The 17253-nt window shown below is 47.0% G+C and overlaps 1 protein-coding gene across 1 annotated transcript; it reads right to left on the bottom strand.

Annotated features, from left to right (window-relative positions):
- Positions 1-7219: 7219 nt before the first annotated feature.
- LOC140185260 (uncharacterized) lies at positions 7220-16739 on the bottom strand. The gene is made up of 2 exons (XM_072238651.1): positions 16711-16739; positions 7220-13860 (listed from the first exon to the last, which is right to left on the bottom strand). Exon 2 carries the CDS (start codon positions 13111-13113, stop codon positions 11212-11214), a length of 1902 nt encoding a protein of 633 aa, XP_072094752.1. The 5' UTR covers positions 13114-13860; positions 16711-16739; the 3' UTR covers positions 7220-11211.
- Between the last annotated feature and the right edge of the window lie 514 nt (positions 16740-17253).

Here is a 17253-nt window from a genome sequence, read left to right as displayed (position 1 = left end):
GGCAAACACGAGGAGCATAGTTTTAAGGTGTTGGAAGTAGGGTTAAAGGGGATGTCAGAGGTAGGTTTTTCACACAGAGAGTAGTAGGTGCATGGAATGCACTGCCAGCGATGATGGTAGAGGCAGATACCATGGAGTCTTTTGAGAGACTGTTAGATATGTACGTGGAGCTCAGGAAAACAGAGTGCGATGCGGTTGGGAAATCCGAGGCAGTTTCTAGAATAGGTTACATGGACGGCACAACACTGTGGGCCGAAGGGCCTGTAATATATTGTAGATTTCTATGTTTCTATATGCACTCATCTGCGAACAAGGCACGGATCAGACATTCTGACTGACCATCAAATTCTCTGACTGTATTCCTGTCTGTGTGAGAATGTGCTATTTCTGACTTCAATCAACCTAAGACTTGGCTCAATTTGTCTCTGTCCTTTGGTATTATTTCAAGTTCTAGTCATGTTTCACAAGACTACAAAGAGCACTTGTTTCTACATGTATGATCCTGGAGATTTACTAATTACTCAGATACCCTCCACCAGCTGATTGACAGTGATAAACCCATCGATGGCAATGCCAATGAATATAAAGTGGAGGGCAGTGGCTATTTTCATTGGAGTGCGGCACTTTTGTGATGTAAAAACCACAAGTCACTTGTCATTGAGGCAAAGGTGTTTCATATCCTTATTCACTCAGAGAGAACTAAATCTGACGGAAGGTTTTATTTCCAAACAGCTCTAATTGACATTTTCACTGACTGGAAGGTGAACTCTTCAACCGAGATTAACTGGGAACTATATTTTTGTTCTGAGTTACTAATCCTCGGATTTACATAGCTGAAACACGGCAGTGTTTGGGGGATTTATTCGCTCGCATTTCCTTCGACTGTACGGGAACAACGCTTGGTAGTGTCATCCATGGCTGCCTCTTTACCCAGAAGGGCCTGCGAACCAGAAACCTGTCTGTCAGCCACCGAACAATAAAGCGATGCGCATGCGCCGCAGAAACGGCGGCGGCCCACCGCTCATCAGCCGAAAGCCTGGCGGCACTGGGTACGGATCGTGGGGCTGAGAAAGAGGGAACGGACCGGGACTGTGCTGGGGTGCAGGACCAGTGCGGCAGGAGCTGACAGTAATAGCCCGTCAATCACATTTCAGACGCCGCTGATTAATTCCCCACCGGAGACCCCTCCTACCTGCGGCCGGTCTTTGCGAGCCTCTCCTCTACTGAGCGCATGCGCGATATTTGGGCTTACCTCATACCTATGCGCATGCGCGTGTGAGCAAACAGAAGTTAATCTGCAGATGCCGAAATCCCAAACAACAGACGGAAAATGCTGGAGGAAAGTCAGGGAGGCAGACAGCAACTATGGAGAGAAGTGAACAGTCGGCGTTTCAGACCCAGACCCTTCTTCAGCTCTGGAAAGGAAGGGAGGGAGTCAGAATGTGGGGCAGGTGAGGTGATAGGGTAAACCGGGAGACGGGGAGGAGTGAAGCAAAGAGCTGGGAAGTTGATTGTTGAGAGATAAAGGGCTGGAGAATAATAATAATAATAAATACTCTATTGATTCCGAGTGGGAAATTCATTCGTTCCAGCAGCAACATCTAAAAGCACAGCAAGCAGCGGGCTGACTTACTGAAAATAAAGTGAAGAATAATAATATACACAATAACACTGTATGAGTGTGCAATAATAATGTTTGAAACAACAATGCAGAGACTATTGAACTATGATGTGTGTTCACCTGTCGCAGAAGATTTTTGTTACGATCCTTGTGAGGGCGGAGCTGAGTGAGTTTGTTCAAAAGGGGTCGGGGGCTTTGCTGCCTATTCAGTAGGTCATGGAGAGGATGTTCCGGATTGTCCATAATCGATAACAGTTTGATCAGTGACATCCACTCCACCACTCACTCGAAGGAGTCCGGGTGGTGGCCAAGGATGGATCCAACCTTTCTGATGAGTTTATTTAGTCTTTCCCAACGGAAAGCAGCGAAGAAGACTGCACTCGCTACAACAGACTGGTAAAAGATCTGCCACATCCTGCCTCACGTGTTCAAGGATCTCGGCTTCCTTAGAAAATGGAGTCTGCTCATCCCGTTCTTTTAAACAGTCTTGGTGTTGGTTTCCCAGTCATGTCTCTCGCCGAGGCGAACACCCAAGTATTTGTCCTCCTTCACCATCGCAACTTCTTCTCCCAGAATGTATACAGGACTCATCATAGTCCTGTTCCTCCTAAAATCTATCACCATTTCCCTGGTTTTGACCACGTTCAGGAGCAGTTGATTCTTCCCTCACTATTCCACAATCCTGTTAAACCAGCCCTCTGTACCTCGAGTCCTGCCCATCTCTGATGCACCCAACTACGGCAGAGCCATCAGGGAACATCTTTAAGTGGCCAGACTCAGAGTCGCACTGAAAGTCTCAGGTGTTCAGTGTGAACAGAAACGGAGTCAGGACAGTCCCTTGTGGGGCTCCAGTGTCACTCATCTCCACCTCAGGCAGAGAACCACCCAGCGGTGTAAACTGGGGTCTATCTTTCAAGAACGCAGTAATCCAGGAGATAGTGAATTTGTCTACGCCCATCCTTGTTCAGACAACGTGGCTAGATTGTATTGAAGGCATTAAAGAAATCAAAAACAGTGACTCTCACAATGCCACAAGCATCATCCCGGTGGGAGTGAGCTCGCTGCAACAGGGAGATGATGGTATCATCCGCTCCCTCATGAGGTTGGTAGGGAAACTGTAGAGGGTCCGAGGTAAGTCTGGACCGGCCTCTGCATCACCTTCATCACATGAGGGCAATTGGTCTGTTGTCATTAAGTCCAGATGGAGTCATCGTATTGGGCAAAGGAACCAAAGAGGAAGTCTTCCCCAGCACCGGTATCTTTTCCTGACTCAGTCTTAGATTGTAATGGTGCTGCAAAATACCAGAGAACAGGATCGTACAGGCCTTCAGTACCCTGGGGCTGATGCCGACAGGGTCAGCAGATGTAGTCTCTCCCCCTGTCTCCTACCCTGACCTGCAGTCACTGTCAGACGGGACAGAGGATGTAGTCTCTCCCCCTGTCTCCTACCGTGACCTACAGTCACTGTCAGACGGGACAGCAGATGTAGTCTCTGCCCCTGTCTCCTACCCTGACCCGCTGTCACTGTCAGACGGGACAGCAGATGTAGTCTCTCCCTCTGTCTCCTACCATGACCTGCAGTCACTGTCAGACGGGTCAGCAGATGTAGTCTCTCCCCCTGTCTCCTACCCTGACCTACAGTCACTGTCAGACGGGACAGCAGATGTAGTCTCTGCCCCTGTCTCCTACCCTGACCCGCTGTCACTGTCAGACGGGACAGCAGATGTAGTCTCTCCCCCTGTCTCCTACCATGACCTGCAGTCACTGTCAGACGGGTCAGCAGATGTAGTCTCTCCCCCTGTCTCCTACCCTGACCTACAGTCACTGTCAGACGGGACAGCAGATGTAGTCTCTCCCCCTGTCTCCTACCCTGACCTGCAGTCACTGTCAGACGGGTCAGCAGATGTAGTCTCTCCCCTGTTTCCTACCCTGACCTGCAGTCACTGTCAGATGGTAACTAAATCCAGTTGCGAGTTGACGAGGGACTGTTAATGTCAGATTCTGCAGATATTGCAACAGTTCCTCACACCCAGGACTGAACTCTGGTCACTCAGCATTGCAGGGGTTTGTTAGACCAGAACTCCACATGATACAGCACAATCAGGCCATTCGGCCCATCGAGTGTGCTCTGCGATTTCATCAGCACTCAGTTCCAGTTCATCGCTCAACACACAATCCAGAATAGCTGATCCCCAACGTGTTCAACTGACATCTCGTTGGCATTTTACAAATTTCCCCCTCTGTAATCAACGCTAACCTGATTTTCCTAATTGTAATTCCCCCATGACTATCGTAACATAGCCCTCTTGGCATGCATTTTCTCTCCAATTGTAATTCGTAGACCACATCCTTACAACGGTTCGAGGTCTGCATATAAATCATCGCAGGGTCTTGTTACACTTAATAATTCTTCGCTCTACCTACAGAGATTTTACATCTTCTGATACTTTGCCGCCCCTTTTTTTGTAATGATTTGATTTCATATTTACCAGCAGAGGCACCCACCCCTTTGCCTACTTACCTGTCCTTTAGATACAACGTGTCTGCTTGGACGTTAAGCTCCGGGTTGTAATCTTCTTTCAGCCACGACACGGAGATGTACTCAAATCACACTGTGCTACAAGTTCACCTTTGTTACTCTGTACACTGCGCACGTTCCTTCAGCCCTGCATTCATCACCCTTATAGATGTTGTCTCACTTTAACGGTGCAACTCATTCCGTTGACTGCAATTTTCACCTGATATCAGCCTCTGCATTTTTGTTTATTACGTGTGATCGTGAACAATAGCCAGGATCAGAAACGCTGATCAAGTCAACTAGTTCCCAAAGAGAACTCTGACAGGCCAATCAGATGGTTCACCGCTGCTCAGCGATAGAACACAAGAAAATCATATGTACAATTAAGAAACATTTAAAAAAAATAGTAGAAATACTGGAGTCATGATGAAGTCTGCTGGAGAGAGACATTTATACACCTGCTGTCCTCTATTATTCAAAGAGATTGAAGAATAAGGTTGCAGGGTGACAAAACGTGACAGGAGCACTTGGAACTAAAAACTAATCACGACTGGGAGAAAACAGCATCTGTTCTTTACGCACTGTTCTCTAGCAGTTTAAGGACTAAGTCCAGCCGGAACATAACTCAAAGTGCTCTTGAAAGTCAGGTATTAACCCTACCTGCCAACAGCCAAGCATTGCCATCCTGGTCCCCTTCATCATATCTTCTGAAGAAGCATGTGCCTTCCCTCCCAGAGATGATAGGTGTTTGTGCACTCGACTCTTGAAGGCTTGGAACCCATCATCGCTGATGTTTCCAACCACAGCATCTGAAAGGCTGTTCCAAATTCTGATAGCACAGTGAAGGAAGCTTCTATTCAGTGTGTAGGTTCTCGTATCAGGCACAGACACAGCATGAGCAGGCACAGATAAAGTTGATCGTGTGGTGTGCCGTCTCTCATAACATGAGGGCAGCATGGTGCTTGCTAGTACTCCCACTGCACGCTACCTCTGTTGCCAACCAACTACCTGCTACCTCTGTTGCCAACCAACTACCTCAACCCCAGCACTCACACTCCGGTTCCCATCCCCCTGACAAGTTATTTTAAACACAAGCTGTAACAAGCCTGCCCACGAGCATACTGGACCCCGCCAGGTTCAGATGCGACCCGTCCTGTTGTACAGATCATTGCAACCCCAGGAGAGATCCCAATGACCCAGAGATCTGATGCAATGCCCCTGCACCAGTTCCTCAGCCACACATTCATCTGCCGAATCATCCTATTCTTACCCAATTTTGAAATGTTGTCTCACCTGGAAGGACTGTTTGAGCCAGAATGGAGCTGAGGGAGGAAGTAAATGGGAGCGTATAGAACTTCCCTCGCTGGCAAGGATATGTTTCAGGACGGAGATCAGTGGGGGGACCGGGGTAAGGTAAAGATAGGAAGGTAGGAAGCGGTTTAGACAAGATAACCATGCAAATCGGTCGGGTTATAAAAAATGTCAGCTGGTGTGAGTGTGTTTTGTGAGCGCTGCTACCTGCCACGCTCGGTGTCCTTCTCAGGTCAGCTGTCAGCTATTGCGCCAGTGTGGATGGTGGAGGCTTTACAGGGATGGTAAATGGTGTAGGGGTCAGGCGGGGTTACAAAATGACGATGGGTGTAGGGTAAGAAGGGTTTTCACAGATGGTGAGCACCGCCAGGATCGGAGGTGTGAACAGAAATGGGGAGTGATGTAAGGGTTTTCACAGAGGGTGAGGTGTGAAGGATCGGAGGTGTGAACAGAAATGGGGAGTGATGTAAGGGTTTTCACAGAGGGTGAGGTGTGAAGGATCAGAGGTGTGAACAGAAATGGGGAGTGACGTAAGGGGGTGTGAAGGAATGCTTCTCCACCACTAGGGAAACGTACTTCACTTGTTGTACCAAAATGGCATTTCTTTCTGTAACAAAATGGAACCTGTATTGCATCGGAGTGCTTTGCTAATAATCTTGGTGCAACATGATGCTGATGGTACCTGAGCACTTGAGTGCAGAACCGCAGCTGTGTTACTGGAAGAATGCCAAACGTTGATTCAGCAGACAACAGAATGCACCTTGTCCTTGAACTTGTGTCCAAAGGGGTGATGGTATTGTCTCTTTTTGATAAAGCTATTACCAGCACCTGGGCAGTGCTAGTCTTCCCTTGCTGCAAATAAACATAAAAGCAATTATGATTGATCCACTCTGAGTTAATTGTTGTTCGTTACCAGACATGGTGAAAAGGTGCTTAACACCATCTCCTACCTGGACACTCACTCTTACCTGCACCCGCACCTTACTCCCCACCACTTCGCATCTCAACACTATACATCAATTCAGTAGAAACTGAAATACCCATTCCGTCCATTGAGTCTTCTCCACCATTCGATCGCGGCTATTGGATGTCCCCTCTGAACCCCACGCTGCTGCCTTCTACCAGTCACCTTTGACACCCTTATTAATCAACAATTCACTATTTACTTAGTTTAAGTCCACTACGCCACTGGTGTTTGGGGCAGCAATGAGGAGATTGCAGAACAGGTTCACCAGGATGTTGTGTGGATTGGAATCCTAACCTACTGTGTAAGGAGAGTTCGGATAAACTTGGGCTGTTTTCTCTGGAGTGGAGGAGCTCAGGGTGACCTGATAGAAGTTGATCAGATAACGAAAGATCTCGATAGAGTAGATAACTGCCACTTTTAATCTTCTGGGTCACAATGTCAAATACCAGAGAGCATGCATTTAGACAGATGAGGGACCTGTGAAATTCATTGCCACGGACGGCTCAGAGGCCAAGTCATCCTGTTTGGATAAAACATACATTGATTAGTAAAGTCATCAAAGGTTAAAGGGTGCAGGCAGGAGAATGAGGTTGTGAAGGAAAATAAAAGACACTGGGACAGGTACAGCAGAAGGAAACTTTAGAGGGAGGCATGTCAAGCACAGACAGATGGGACAGACTCAGATAGAGGTTCTTGTCTGGCATAGAGCAATGGAGCTGAACACCGGTTGATTTTCCACTCCTGGACCTTCACAGAGATTATTTCTCATCAGTACAAGTTTTAAAAACAATACGTTTCAATGTTCAAGTTCAACTTAAATTTATTACTGATGTTAACCAGATGCTATCAACAATTCAGTTTCTTGTTGGCAAGGCAACTCAATGCTCACCCCCAGCCTGGGGTAGGGAATGGGACCAATTCCAGAGGGGGACGGTTGGGTGAGTCTGAGACTTTGTGAATGAGCCCTAACACCATCCTCCTCATTCCCCTTATCCCTCCCCAGTCCCCTCCCTCACACTCCACTGCATATGTTTGTGTGTGTCTGAGAGAGAGAGAGAGACCTGTCCGCCCACTTCACCTTCCAGCAACCATGTCCCCTCTACCCCAATGCAAACTCCTGTACATACAGTAATCCTTGCGGGCTCAAATGATCCAATAACATTATGCCCTCCCTCCTGCACCAAATCCTTAGACACATGTTAAACTGTATAATCTTCCTATTCTTGGCATGTGGCACAGATAACGGACCTGTGGTCACAGCCCTGGGCGAGCTGCCCTTTAACTTAGCACCTCACTTCCTGCAGAACCTCGTTACTCTACCAGCCCATATGGGTACCAATGATATGGATCACGACCTTCACTGTTCACCCTCCTGAGCAAAGCTGAGTGCTCGGCCGGAGATAACCCAGACCTGGAGCACACAGGAAGCTACATACCATCCTGGAATCTCATTCTCGCCAACAGAACATCCAGTAAGTTCCCTTAGCTAATGATTCACCAATGACCACAGCTCGCCTCTTCTCCACCCTCCCCTTCTCAGTCTCAGAGCCAGACTAAGTGCCAGAGACCCTCCTGCTGTGACCTTCCTTTGCCAGGTTATCCTACCATCTGTAACTGTGACCAAAGTGATATATGTGTTGTTCAGGGGGATGGACACAGGGGTACACTGCACTTGCTGTCCCCCCACCCTTTTCCACTTCGCAACTGTCACTCAGTTTCCTGTGGTGTGCAGCCTGGTTACAACTACATCTCTATATGTCCGACCTATCACCCCTCCAGCCTCCCGAATGACCTGGAGTTCATCCACTTCCAGATCCCACTCGTTAATGTGGATTGTTCGGAGCTGAAGCTGGATGCCCTTCTCACAGGTGTAGTTATCAGGGACACAGGAGGGTCTCCTGCCTTCCCACATCCCGCAAGAGGAGCTTTCCACTATCCTGCCTGGCACCTTGACTGTTCTAACTGAGCAAATGTGAGGAAGGGGGCAAAAAAACTTCCACCTCCAGTATAATGTTGCCTTCTCTGTGCGAAGGCTGTCCTGACTGAACCCTCAAAGAGGTAAAGCCTCAAAGTCTCCACTCCAACTCTGCCCAGTCCAGCATCGGCCACTCCATTTGCTGTTGCCTAACGTTGGCATCTTCTTGTTAATCAATCCTGACTGTTGACTGGCCACTGGTGAAAGCTCAAAAATAACCTGCCCTGAAACCACTGCCTTTAATGCTCAATTGTCGAACTTGAGTGAATTGTGTCCTCTCAAACTTCTGATCTCTTCGATTAATGATGGGTCAAAGCCCGGCAGGGTGACACAAGGATGAGTGACTGATTGAAACCCATCCCACATTCAGATCAGGTGACCACCCTCACCATAGTGTGAACCCACCACTGTCTCTGCAGTGTGGATGAGTGTGTGAATGCCTTCCCACAGTCTGAGCAGGACAACGTCCTCTCACTGCTGAAAACAGTCTGGTGTGCAGACAGGCGAGATGAAAGTGTGAATTCATTCCCAGTTGGAACAGGTGAACGGCTTCTACCCAGTGTGAACTCGCTGATTTCATTCAGTTGAGATGACTGAGTGAATTCCTTCCCGCAGTCTGAGCAGTTGTACAGTTTCTCCCCTGTGTATACGTGCAGAGTTCATTCAATACCGGATGACGGGCGAGACCTCTCTCAGAAAGGGGTATCCTTGGTCACTCCAATAGTGTTGTAAGTAATCCTGGAGTAACAAACATCAGCCTCATCAGTCCAAAATGCATTTTCATGTCCCAGCATCTTCTCAGTTAAGTTTAATTTCCATTCCTCAGACCTTCCGGCAAGTTCAGGGGTTCCTGTCCTCCAAAACGCAGCAAGACAGGTTTGGAGAGGGGGCACCACACAGAGCTGTATTTGAGTGCTCGCAGCATAAGAAATAAAGTGGATGGTCTTGAAATTCAGCTAGATTAGCAATATGACGTTGTGGCCAAACCTGAAACTTGGCTAAAGGATGGCTGCCACTGGGTAAAAGAGAGTTGAGAATAGATATACGACCAATAGAAAATGATACGGGCGATGTTGTGATGGGAGATAGGGATGGCAGAGGAACTGAATGCGTATTTTGCATGATTCTTCACGGTGGAAGACATCTGCAGTACTGAATATCGGACATTCAAGAGTGTCAGGAGAGTGAAGCACATGCAGTGAAAGTTACAGCTGAGAAGGTGCTCAGGAAGGTTAAAGGTCTGAGGGTGGATAAATCTCCTGGACCTGATGGAATGCACCTTCAAGTTCTGAAGGAAATAGCTGGAGAGATTTCGTAGGCATTACTAAAGATCTTTCAAGAATCGATAGATTCTGGCATAGTACCTGATGACCGGAAAATTACAAATGTTACTCCGCTATTTAAGAAGGGTGGGGGGCAGCAGAAAAGAAACTACAGACCTGAAAGCCTGACTTCAGTGGTTGGGAAGTTGCTGGAATCGATTGTTATGGATGAGATTACGGAGTACCGGGAGGCACATGACAAGATAGGCCAAAGCCTGCGTGGTTTCCTGAAAGGAAAATCCTGCCTTACTAACCTACTGCAATTCTTTGAGGAAATTACAAGTTGGGTAGACAAAGGGGATGTAGTAGATGTGGTATACTTGGATTTTCAGGGGCCTTTGAAAGGTGCTGCACATGTGGCTGCTTAGCAAGATAAATCTCATGGAATTAGAGGGAATTTACTACCATGGTTGGAGCATTGGCTGATCAACAGAAAACAGAGTGGGAATAAAGGGATCCTATTCTGGCTGGCTGCCGGTTACCACTGGAGTTCCACTGTAGGCGGTGTTGAGACCACTGCTTTTTACGATGTATATCAATGACTCGGACTGTTGGATTAATGGATTTGTGGAAAAATTTGCCGATGATACAAAGGTAAGTGGACGAGCAGGTAGTGCTGAGGAAACAGAGTGCTGGCAGAGAGATTTAGATAGTTTCAGGGAATGGGCCAAATACAATGTTGGAAAGTGTATGGTCATGCATATTGGTGAAAGAAATAAACAGGCAGACAATTACTTAGATTGGGAGAGAATTGAAAATGCAGAGCTGGAAAGAAACTTGGAAGTCCTTGTGCAGGATACCCTAAAGGTTAACCTCCAGGCTGAGTCGGTGGTGAAGAAGGTGAATGCAATGGTGGCATTCATTTCTCGAGGTACAGAATATAAGAGCAGGGATGTGATGTTGAGGCTCTATAAGGCACTCGTGAGACCACACTTGGAGTATTGTGAGCAGTTTTGGGTTCCTTATTTTAGAATGGATATACTGACATTGCAGGGGGTTCAGAGAAGATTCATAAGAATGATTCCAGGAATGAAAGAGTTACCATACGAGAAGCATCTGTCTTCTCTTGGGCTGTATTCCCCGGAGTTCAGGAGAACAGTGGTCGGAAGGGGAATCTCATTGAAACATTCTGAATGTTAAAAGCTCTGAACAGATTAGATATGGGAAAGTTATTCTCCATGGGAGGGGAGTCTATGACAAGAGGGCACAACTTCAGGATTGGAGGACATCCATTTAGAACGGAGATGAGGAGAACTTACTTTTCTCAGACGGTGGTAAATTTGTGGAATTTGTTGCCACAATCAACTGTGGAGGCCAAGTCATTTGGCGCATATAAGGCAGAGAGAGATAGGTTCTTGATTAGCCAGGGCATCAAAGGGTATGGGGAGAAGGCAGGGGAGTGGGGATGACTGGAAAGAATTGGATCAGCCCATGACTGAATGGTGGAGCAGACTTGAAAGGCCGAATGGCCTACTTCTGCTCCTATATCTTATAGTCTTAATTGAGTTGTCTAAGTGAATCCTTTCCCACATTCAGAACAGGTGAGTGGCACCCCCCAGTGTGAATTCGCTGATGTATTTTAAACTCAGACAACCGAGTGAATTCCTTCCCACAATCTGAGCAGGTGAGGAGTTTCTCCCTCGTGTGAATTCGGTAGTGGCTCACAAGTTTGGATGACAGAGTGAATCCCTTCCCACATTCAGAGCAGCTGAATGGTCTCTCCCCAGTGTGTTCTCGCTGATGTACCTTCAGTTGAAATGACCGAGCAAAACCCTTCCCACATTCAGAGCATCTGAATGGCCTCTCCTGAGTGTGAACAAACTGATGTTTCTTGAGTTGAGATGACTCAATGAATCCCTTCCCACATTCAGAACACGTGAATGGCCTCTCCCCAGTGTGAACTCGCTGATGTACCTTCAGTTGAGATGACCCAGTGAATCTTTTCCCACATTCAGAGCAGCTGAATGGTTTCTCCCCAGTGTGAACTCGCTGATGTAGCTTCGGTTGACATGACCGAGTGAATCCCTTACCACATTCAGAGCAGCTGAAAGGTTTCTCCCCAGTGTGGAATCGCTGATGCACCTTCAGTTGAGATGACCGAGTGAATCCCTTCCCACAAACTGAGCAAGTGAGTGGCCATTCCCCGGTGTGAAGTCGCTGATGTTCCTTCAGTTGAGCTGAATGGGTGAATCCCATCCCACATTCAGGGCAGATGAATGGTTTCTCCCCAGTGTGATCTAACTGGTGTGTCAGTAGTTGAGAATGCCGAATGAATCCTTTCCCACAGTCTGAGCAGGTGAACGGCCTCTCCGCAGTGTGAACAAACTGATGTTCTTTCAGCTGACTTGAATAGGTGAATCCCTTCCCACATTGTGAGCAGATGAATGGTTTCTCCCCAGTGTGAATTCGCTGGTGTTTCAAGAGCTGAGATGAAGAAATGAATCCTTTCCCACATTCAGAGCAGCTGAATGGCCTCTCCCCAGTGTGAACTCGCTGATGTATCTTCAGTTGAGATGACCGAGAAAATACCTTTCTACATTCAGAGCAAGTGAATGGCTTCTCCCCAGTGTGGACTTGCTGATGTTCCTTCAGTTGACATTGCCAAGTGAATCCCTTCCCACATTCAGAGCATGTGAATGGTTTCTCCCCAGTGTGATCTAACTGGTGTGTCAGCAGGTGAGAATGCCAAATGAATCCTTTCCCACAGTCTGAGCAGGTGAACGGTCTCTCCGCAGTGTGAACAAACTGATGTTCTTTCAGATGAGCTGAATCGGTGAATCCCTTCCCACATTCAGAGCAGATGAATGGTTTCACACCAGTGTGAATTTGCTGGTGTTTCAAGAGCTGAGATGAATGAATGAATCCTTTCCCACATTCAGAGCAGCTGAATGGCTTCTCCCCAGTGTGAACTCGCTGATGTACCTTCAGTTCAGATGACCGAGCAAATCCCTTCCCACATTCAGAGCAAGTGAACGGCTTTTCCCCAGTGTGAACTCGCTGGTGTCTCTGTCGATTGGACGAGTGAGTGAATCCCTTCCCACAGTCTGAGCAGGTGAATAGCCTCTCCTTAGTGTGAACTCGCCGATGACTCTGTAGTGCAGAAAAGCGAATGAATCCCTTCCCACAGTCTGAGCAGATGAATGGCCTCTCCCCAGTGTGAAGTCGCTGGTGTGTCTGGAGTTGAGAACGCTGATTGAATCGCTTCCCACAGTCTGAGCAGGTGAATGGTCTCTCCCCAGTGTGAACTAACTGATGTTGTAGCAAGTCGTTTGACTGAATGAATCCCTTCCCACAGTCTGAGCAGGTGAATGGCCTCTTCCCAGTGTGAACTCGCTGGTGCCTATGTAGTGTGGACGATTGAGTGAATCCCTTCCCACAGTCTGAGCAGGTGATCGGCATCTTTTCCGTGTGAACGAGCTGGTGTTCATTCAGTTGAGATGATTGAGTGAATCCTTCCCCACATTCAGAGCAGGCGAATGATTTCTGCCCAGTGTGAACTCGCTGGTGTCACTGTGGCGTGGTTGAGTGTGTGAATGCCTTCCCACCGTCCGAGCAGGTCAATGTCCTCTCACTGGTGAATTTTCTGATATACCTTTAGCATCAATAACAGAATGGCTTCCCGCTTGCAGAACAGGTGGAGCATCTCACTATGGTGTGAACTTGCTGACGTATCTTCAGACTGGATGACTGAGTGGTTCCCCTCCCTCACACAGAGCGGGTGAATGGCCTTTCCCCACTGTGAACTCACTGGCGTGTCTGCGGGTAGCCTGTGAGTGAATCTCTTTCCACACTGAGAGAAGGAGAATGATATCTACTGCGAACAATTCTCTGGCAATTCAGAAAGTCAGATGTTTGAATGCCTTGTACGATTGATGCAGTTGAAGAACTGATCTCCAGTGAACATATGCTGGAGTGTTCCCAGCTCCTGGTTCCAGTGAATTTCACAGAGTAAAAACAGAAAACTTCATCTCAGAGACAGAATACATTACCAGGTGGGATGAGATATTTCTTCACCTCCAAGAATCAACACCAGATGTGCTGGTGTTGCAAAGAATAAATTTGGTCGCTCCTTAAATATCCAGACAGCAAAACTGATTTGTTGTTGTGTTTGAGATTCCCATACACAAGTGTTCTGCCATTTTAAACCTGTAAAAATATTTGCAAAAGACATCAATGGTGAAGGACAATATTTCAGGAGAGATTTCAGTCTGTGTTGAGAACATAAGAAATAGGAGCAGGAGTCGGCCATCTGGCCCTTTGAGCCTGATCTGCCATTGAATAAGATCATGGTTGATCTGGCCATGGACTCATCTCCACTGACCTGCCTTTTCCCCATAACCCTTAATTCCCCAACTACGCAAAAATCTATCCAATCTTGTCTTAAATATATTTACTGAGGTAGCCTCCACTCCTTCATTGGGCAGAGAAATCTGCAGATTCACCACTCTCTGGGAAAAGCAGTTCCTCCTCATCTCCATCCCAACTTCCCCCAAATCTTGAGGCAATGCCCTCCAGTTCTAGTCTCATCTACCAGTGGGAACAACTTTCCTGCTTCTGTCTTATCTATTCCTTCCATAATTTTACATGTTTCTATATGATATCCTGGCATCACAATTTTACCAACTTCAACACAAGTTGGGGGTACTCAACCCCAGGATACTGTGGGAAGTGAGGGAGGAAATTGCTGCGCCTCTGGCGATGATCTTTGCATATCAATAGGGAGAGGAAAAGTACCAGAGGATTAGAAGACACTGTTCCCTTTTTAAAAAAGGGAGTAGAGATCAGCCAGAAAATTACAGACCAGTGGTTCTTACTTCAGTGCAGGGCAAGTTGTTGGAGAAGCTCCTGAGAGGCAGGATTTATGAGCATTTGGAGAAGCATAATCTGATGTGGGATAGTCAGCATGGCTCTGTCTAGGGCAGATCATGCCTTACAAACCTGATTGAATTCTTTGAGGATGTAACAAACACACTGATGAAGGTAGAGCACTGGATGTTGTGTACATGGCTTTCATGAGACTTTTGATAAGATTCCTCATGTGAGGCTCATTCAGAAAGTAACGAGGCAAGGATCCAAGTAGACCTTGCTTTGTGGATCCAGAATTGGCTTGCCCACAGAAGCCAACGGTGGCTGTAGATGGTTTGTATACTGCATGGAGGACGGTGACCAGTGGTGTTCTGCAGGGATGTGTTCTGAGACTCCTTCTCTTTGTGATGTTTATAAATGATCTTGATGAGGAAGGAGAAGGGTGCTGATGACACAAAAGTTGAGGGTGTTGTGAAGAGTCTGGACAGTTCTCCAGAGGTTACAGCAGGATGCAGATAGGATGCAGAACTGGCAGATGGAGTTCAGCCCAGATAAGTGTGCTGTGGTTTATTTCGGTACATCACATTTGAAGACAGAATACAATATTATGTTGGGACTATTGACAATGTGGTGGATCAGTGACATCTTGTGGTCCATGTCAGTTTTACACTCAAAGCTGCAGTGCTGATTGACATTGTTGTGAAGAAGGCCTTCATCAACCATGGAACTGAGTTCAAGATCGGTAAGGTAATGTTACAGCTATATAAGACTTTCTTAAAACCCACACAGTACAGTTACCTCATTACAGGACGGATGTGGATACTATGGAAAGACTGCAGAGGAGATTTACAAGGATGTTACATGGAATGGAGAACATGCCTTATGAGAATAGTTTGAGTGAACTTTGGAGCGACGGAAGATGAAAGGTGAGCTGACAGATGTGCAAAAGATGATGAAAGGCATTGATCGTGTGGATAGCCAGAGACATTTTTCCTAAGGCTGAATTGGCAAACACGAGGGGCATAGTTTTAAGGTGCTTGGAAGTAGGGTCAAAGGGGATGTCAGAGGTAGGTTTTTCACACAGACAGTGGTAGGTGCATGGGATGCACTGCCAGCGATGATGGTAGAGGCAGATACCATAGAGTCTTTTGAGAGATATGTACATGGAGCTCAGAAAATCAGAGTGCAACGTGGTTGGGAAATCCAAAGCAGTTTCTAGAATAGGTTACATGGATGACACAACACTGTGGGCCGAAGGGCCTGTAATATATTGTAGATTTCTATTTCTATACGCAATCATCTTCTAACAAGGCACAGATCAGACATTCTGAGTGACCATCAAATTCTCTGACTGTATTCCTGTCTGTGTGAGAATGGGCTATTTCTGACTTCAGTCAACCTAAAACTTGGCTCAATATGTCTCGGTCATTTGGTATTATTTCAAGTTCTGGTCATGCTCCACAACACTACAAAGAGAATTTGTTTCCACATGTATGATCTTGGAGATTTACTAATTATTTGGATCGCCTCCCACCAGCTGATTGACAGTGAGGAACCCATCGATGGCAATGCCAATTAATATAAAGTGGAGGGCAGTGGCTATTCTCATTGGACTGCGGCACTTTTGTGATATAAAAGCCACAAGTCACTTGTCATCGAGGCAAAGGTGTTTCATATCGTTATTTACTCGGAGAGAACTAAATCTGACGGAAGGTTTTATTTCCATACAGCTCTAATTGACATTCTCACTGACTGGAAGGTAAACTCTTCAACCGAGATTAACTGGGAACTATATTTTTGTTCCGAGTTACTAATCCTCGGATTTACATAGCTGAAACACGGCAGTGTTTGGGAGATACATTCGCTCCCATTTCCTTCGACTGTACGGGAACAACGCTTGGTAGCATCATCCATGGCTGCCTCTTTACCCAGAAGGCCCCACGATCGAGAAACCTAACTGTCAGCCACCGAACAATAAAGCGATGCGCATGCGCTACAGAAACGGCGGCGGCCCAGCGCTCATCAGCCGAAAGCCTGGCGGCACTGGGTACGGATCGTGGGGCTGAGAAAGAGGGAACGGACCGGGACTGTGCTGGGGTGCAGGACCAGTGCGCCAGGAGCTCACAGTAATAGCCAGTCAATCACGTTTCAGACGCCGCTGATTAATTCCCCACCGGAGACCCCTCCTACCTGCGGCCGGTCTTTGTGAGCCTCTCGACCACGGAGCGCATGCGCGATATTTGGGCTTACCTCATACCTCTGCGCATGCGCGTGTGAGCAAACGGAAGAAAATCTGCAGATGCCGAAATCCAAAACAACAGACGGAAAATGCTGGAGGAAAGTCAGGGAGGAAGACAGCAACTATGGAGAGAAGTGAACAGTCGGCGTTTCAGATCCAGACCCTTCTTCAGCACTGGAAAGGAAGGGAGGGAGTCAGAATGTGGGGCAGGTGAGGTGATAGGGTAAACCGGGAGAGGGGGAGGAGTGAAGTGAAGAGCTGGGAAGTTGATTGTTGAGAGATAAAGGGCTGGAGAATAATAATAATAATAAATACTCTATTGATTCCGAGTGGGAAATTCATTCGTTTCTGCAGCAACATCTAAAAGCACAGCAAGCAGCGGGCTGACTTTACTGAAAATAAAGTACAGAATAATAATATACACAATAACACTGTATCAGTGTGCAATAATAATGTACAAAACAACAATGCAGGGACTATTGAACTGTGATGTG

The sequence above is a fragment of the Mobula birostris genome, chromosome 20 (genome assembly GCF_030028105.1).
Source record: "Mobula birostris isolate sMobBir1 chromosome 20, sMobBir1.hap1, whole genome shotgun sequence".
NCBI lineage: Eukaryota > Metazoa > Chordata > Chondrichthyes > Myliobatiformes > Myliobatidae > Mobula > Mobula birostris.
The sequence above is the reverse complement of the archived record's forward strand: the minus strand, read 5'-3'. Positions and strand labels throughout refer to the sequence as shown.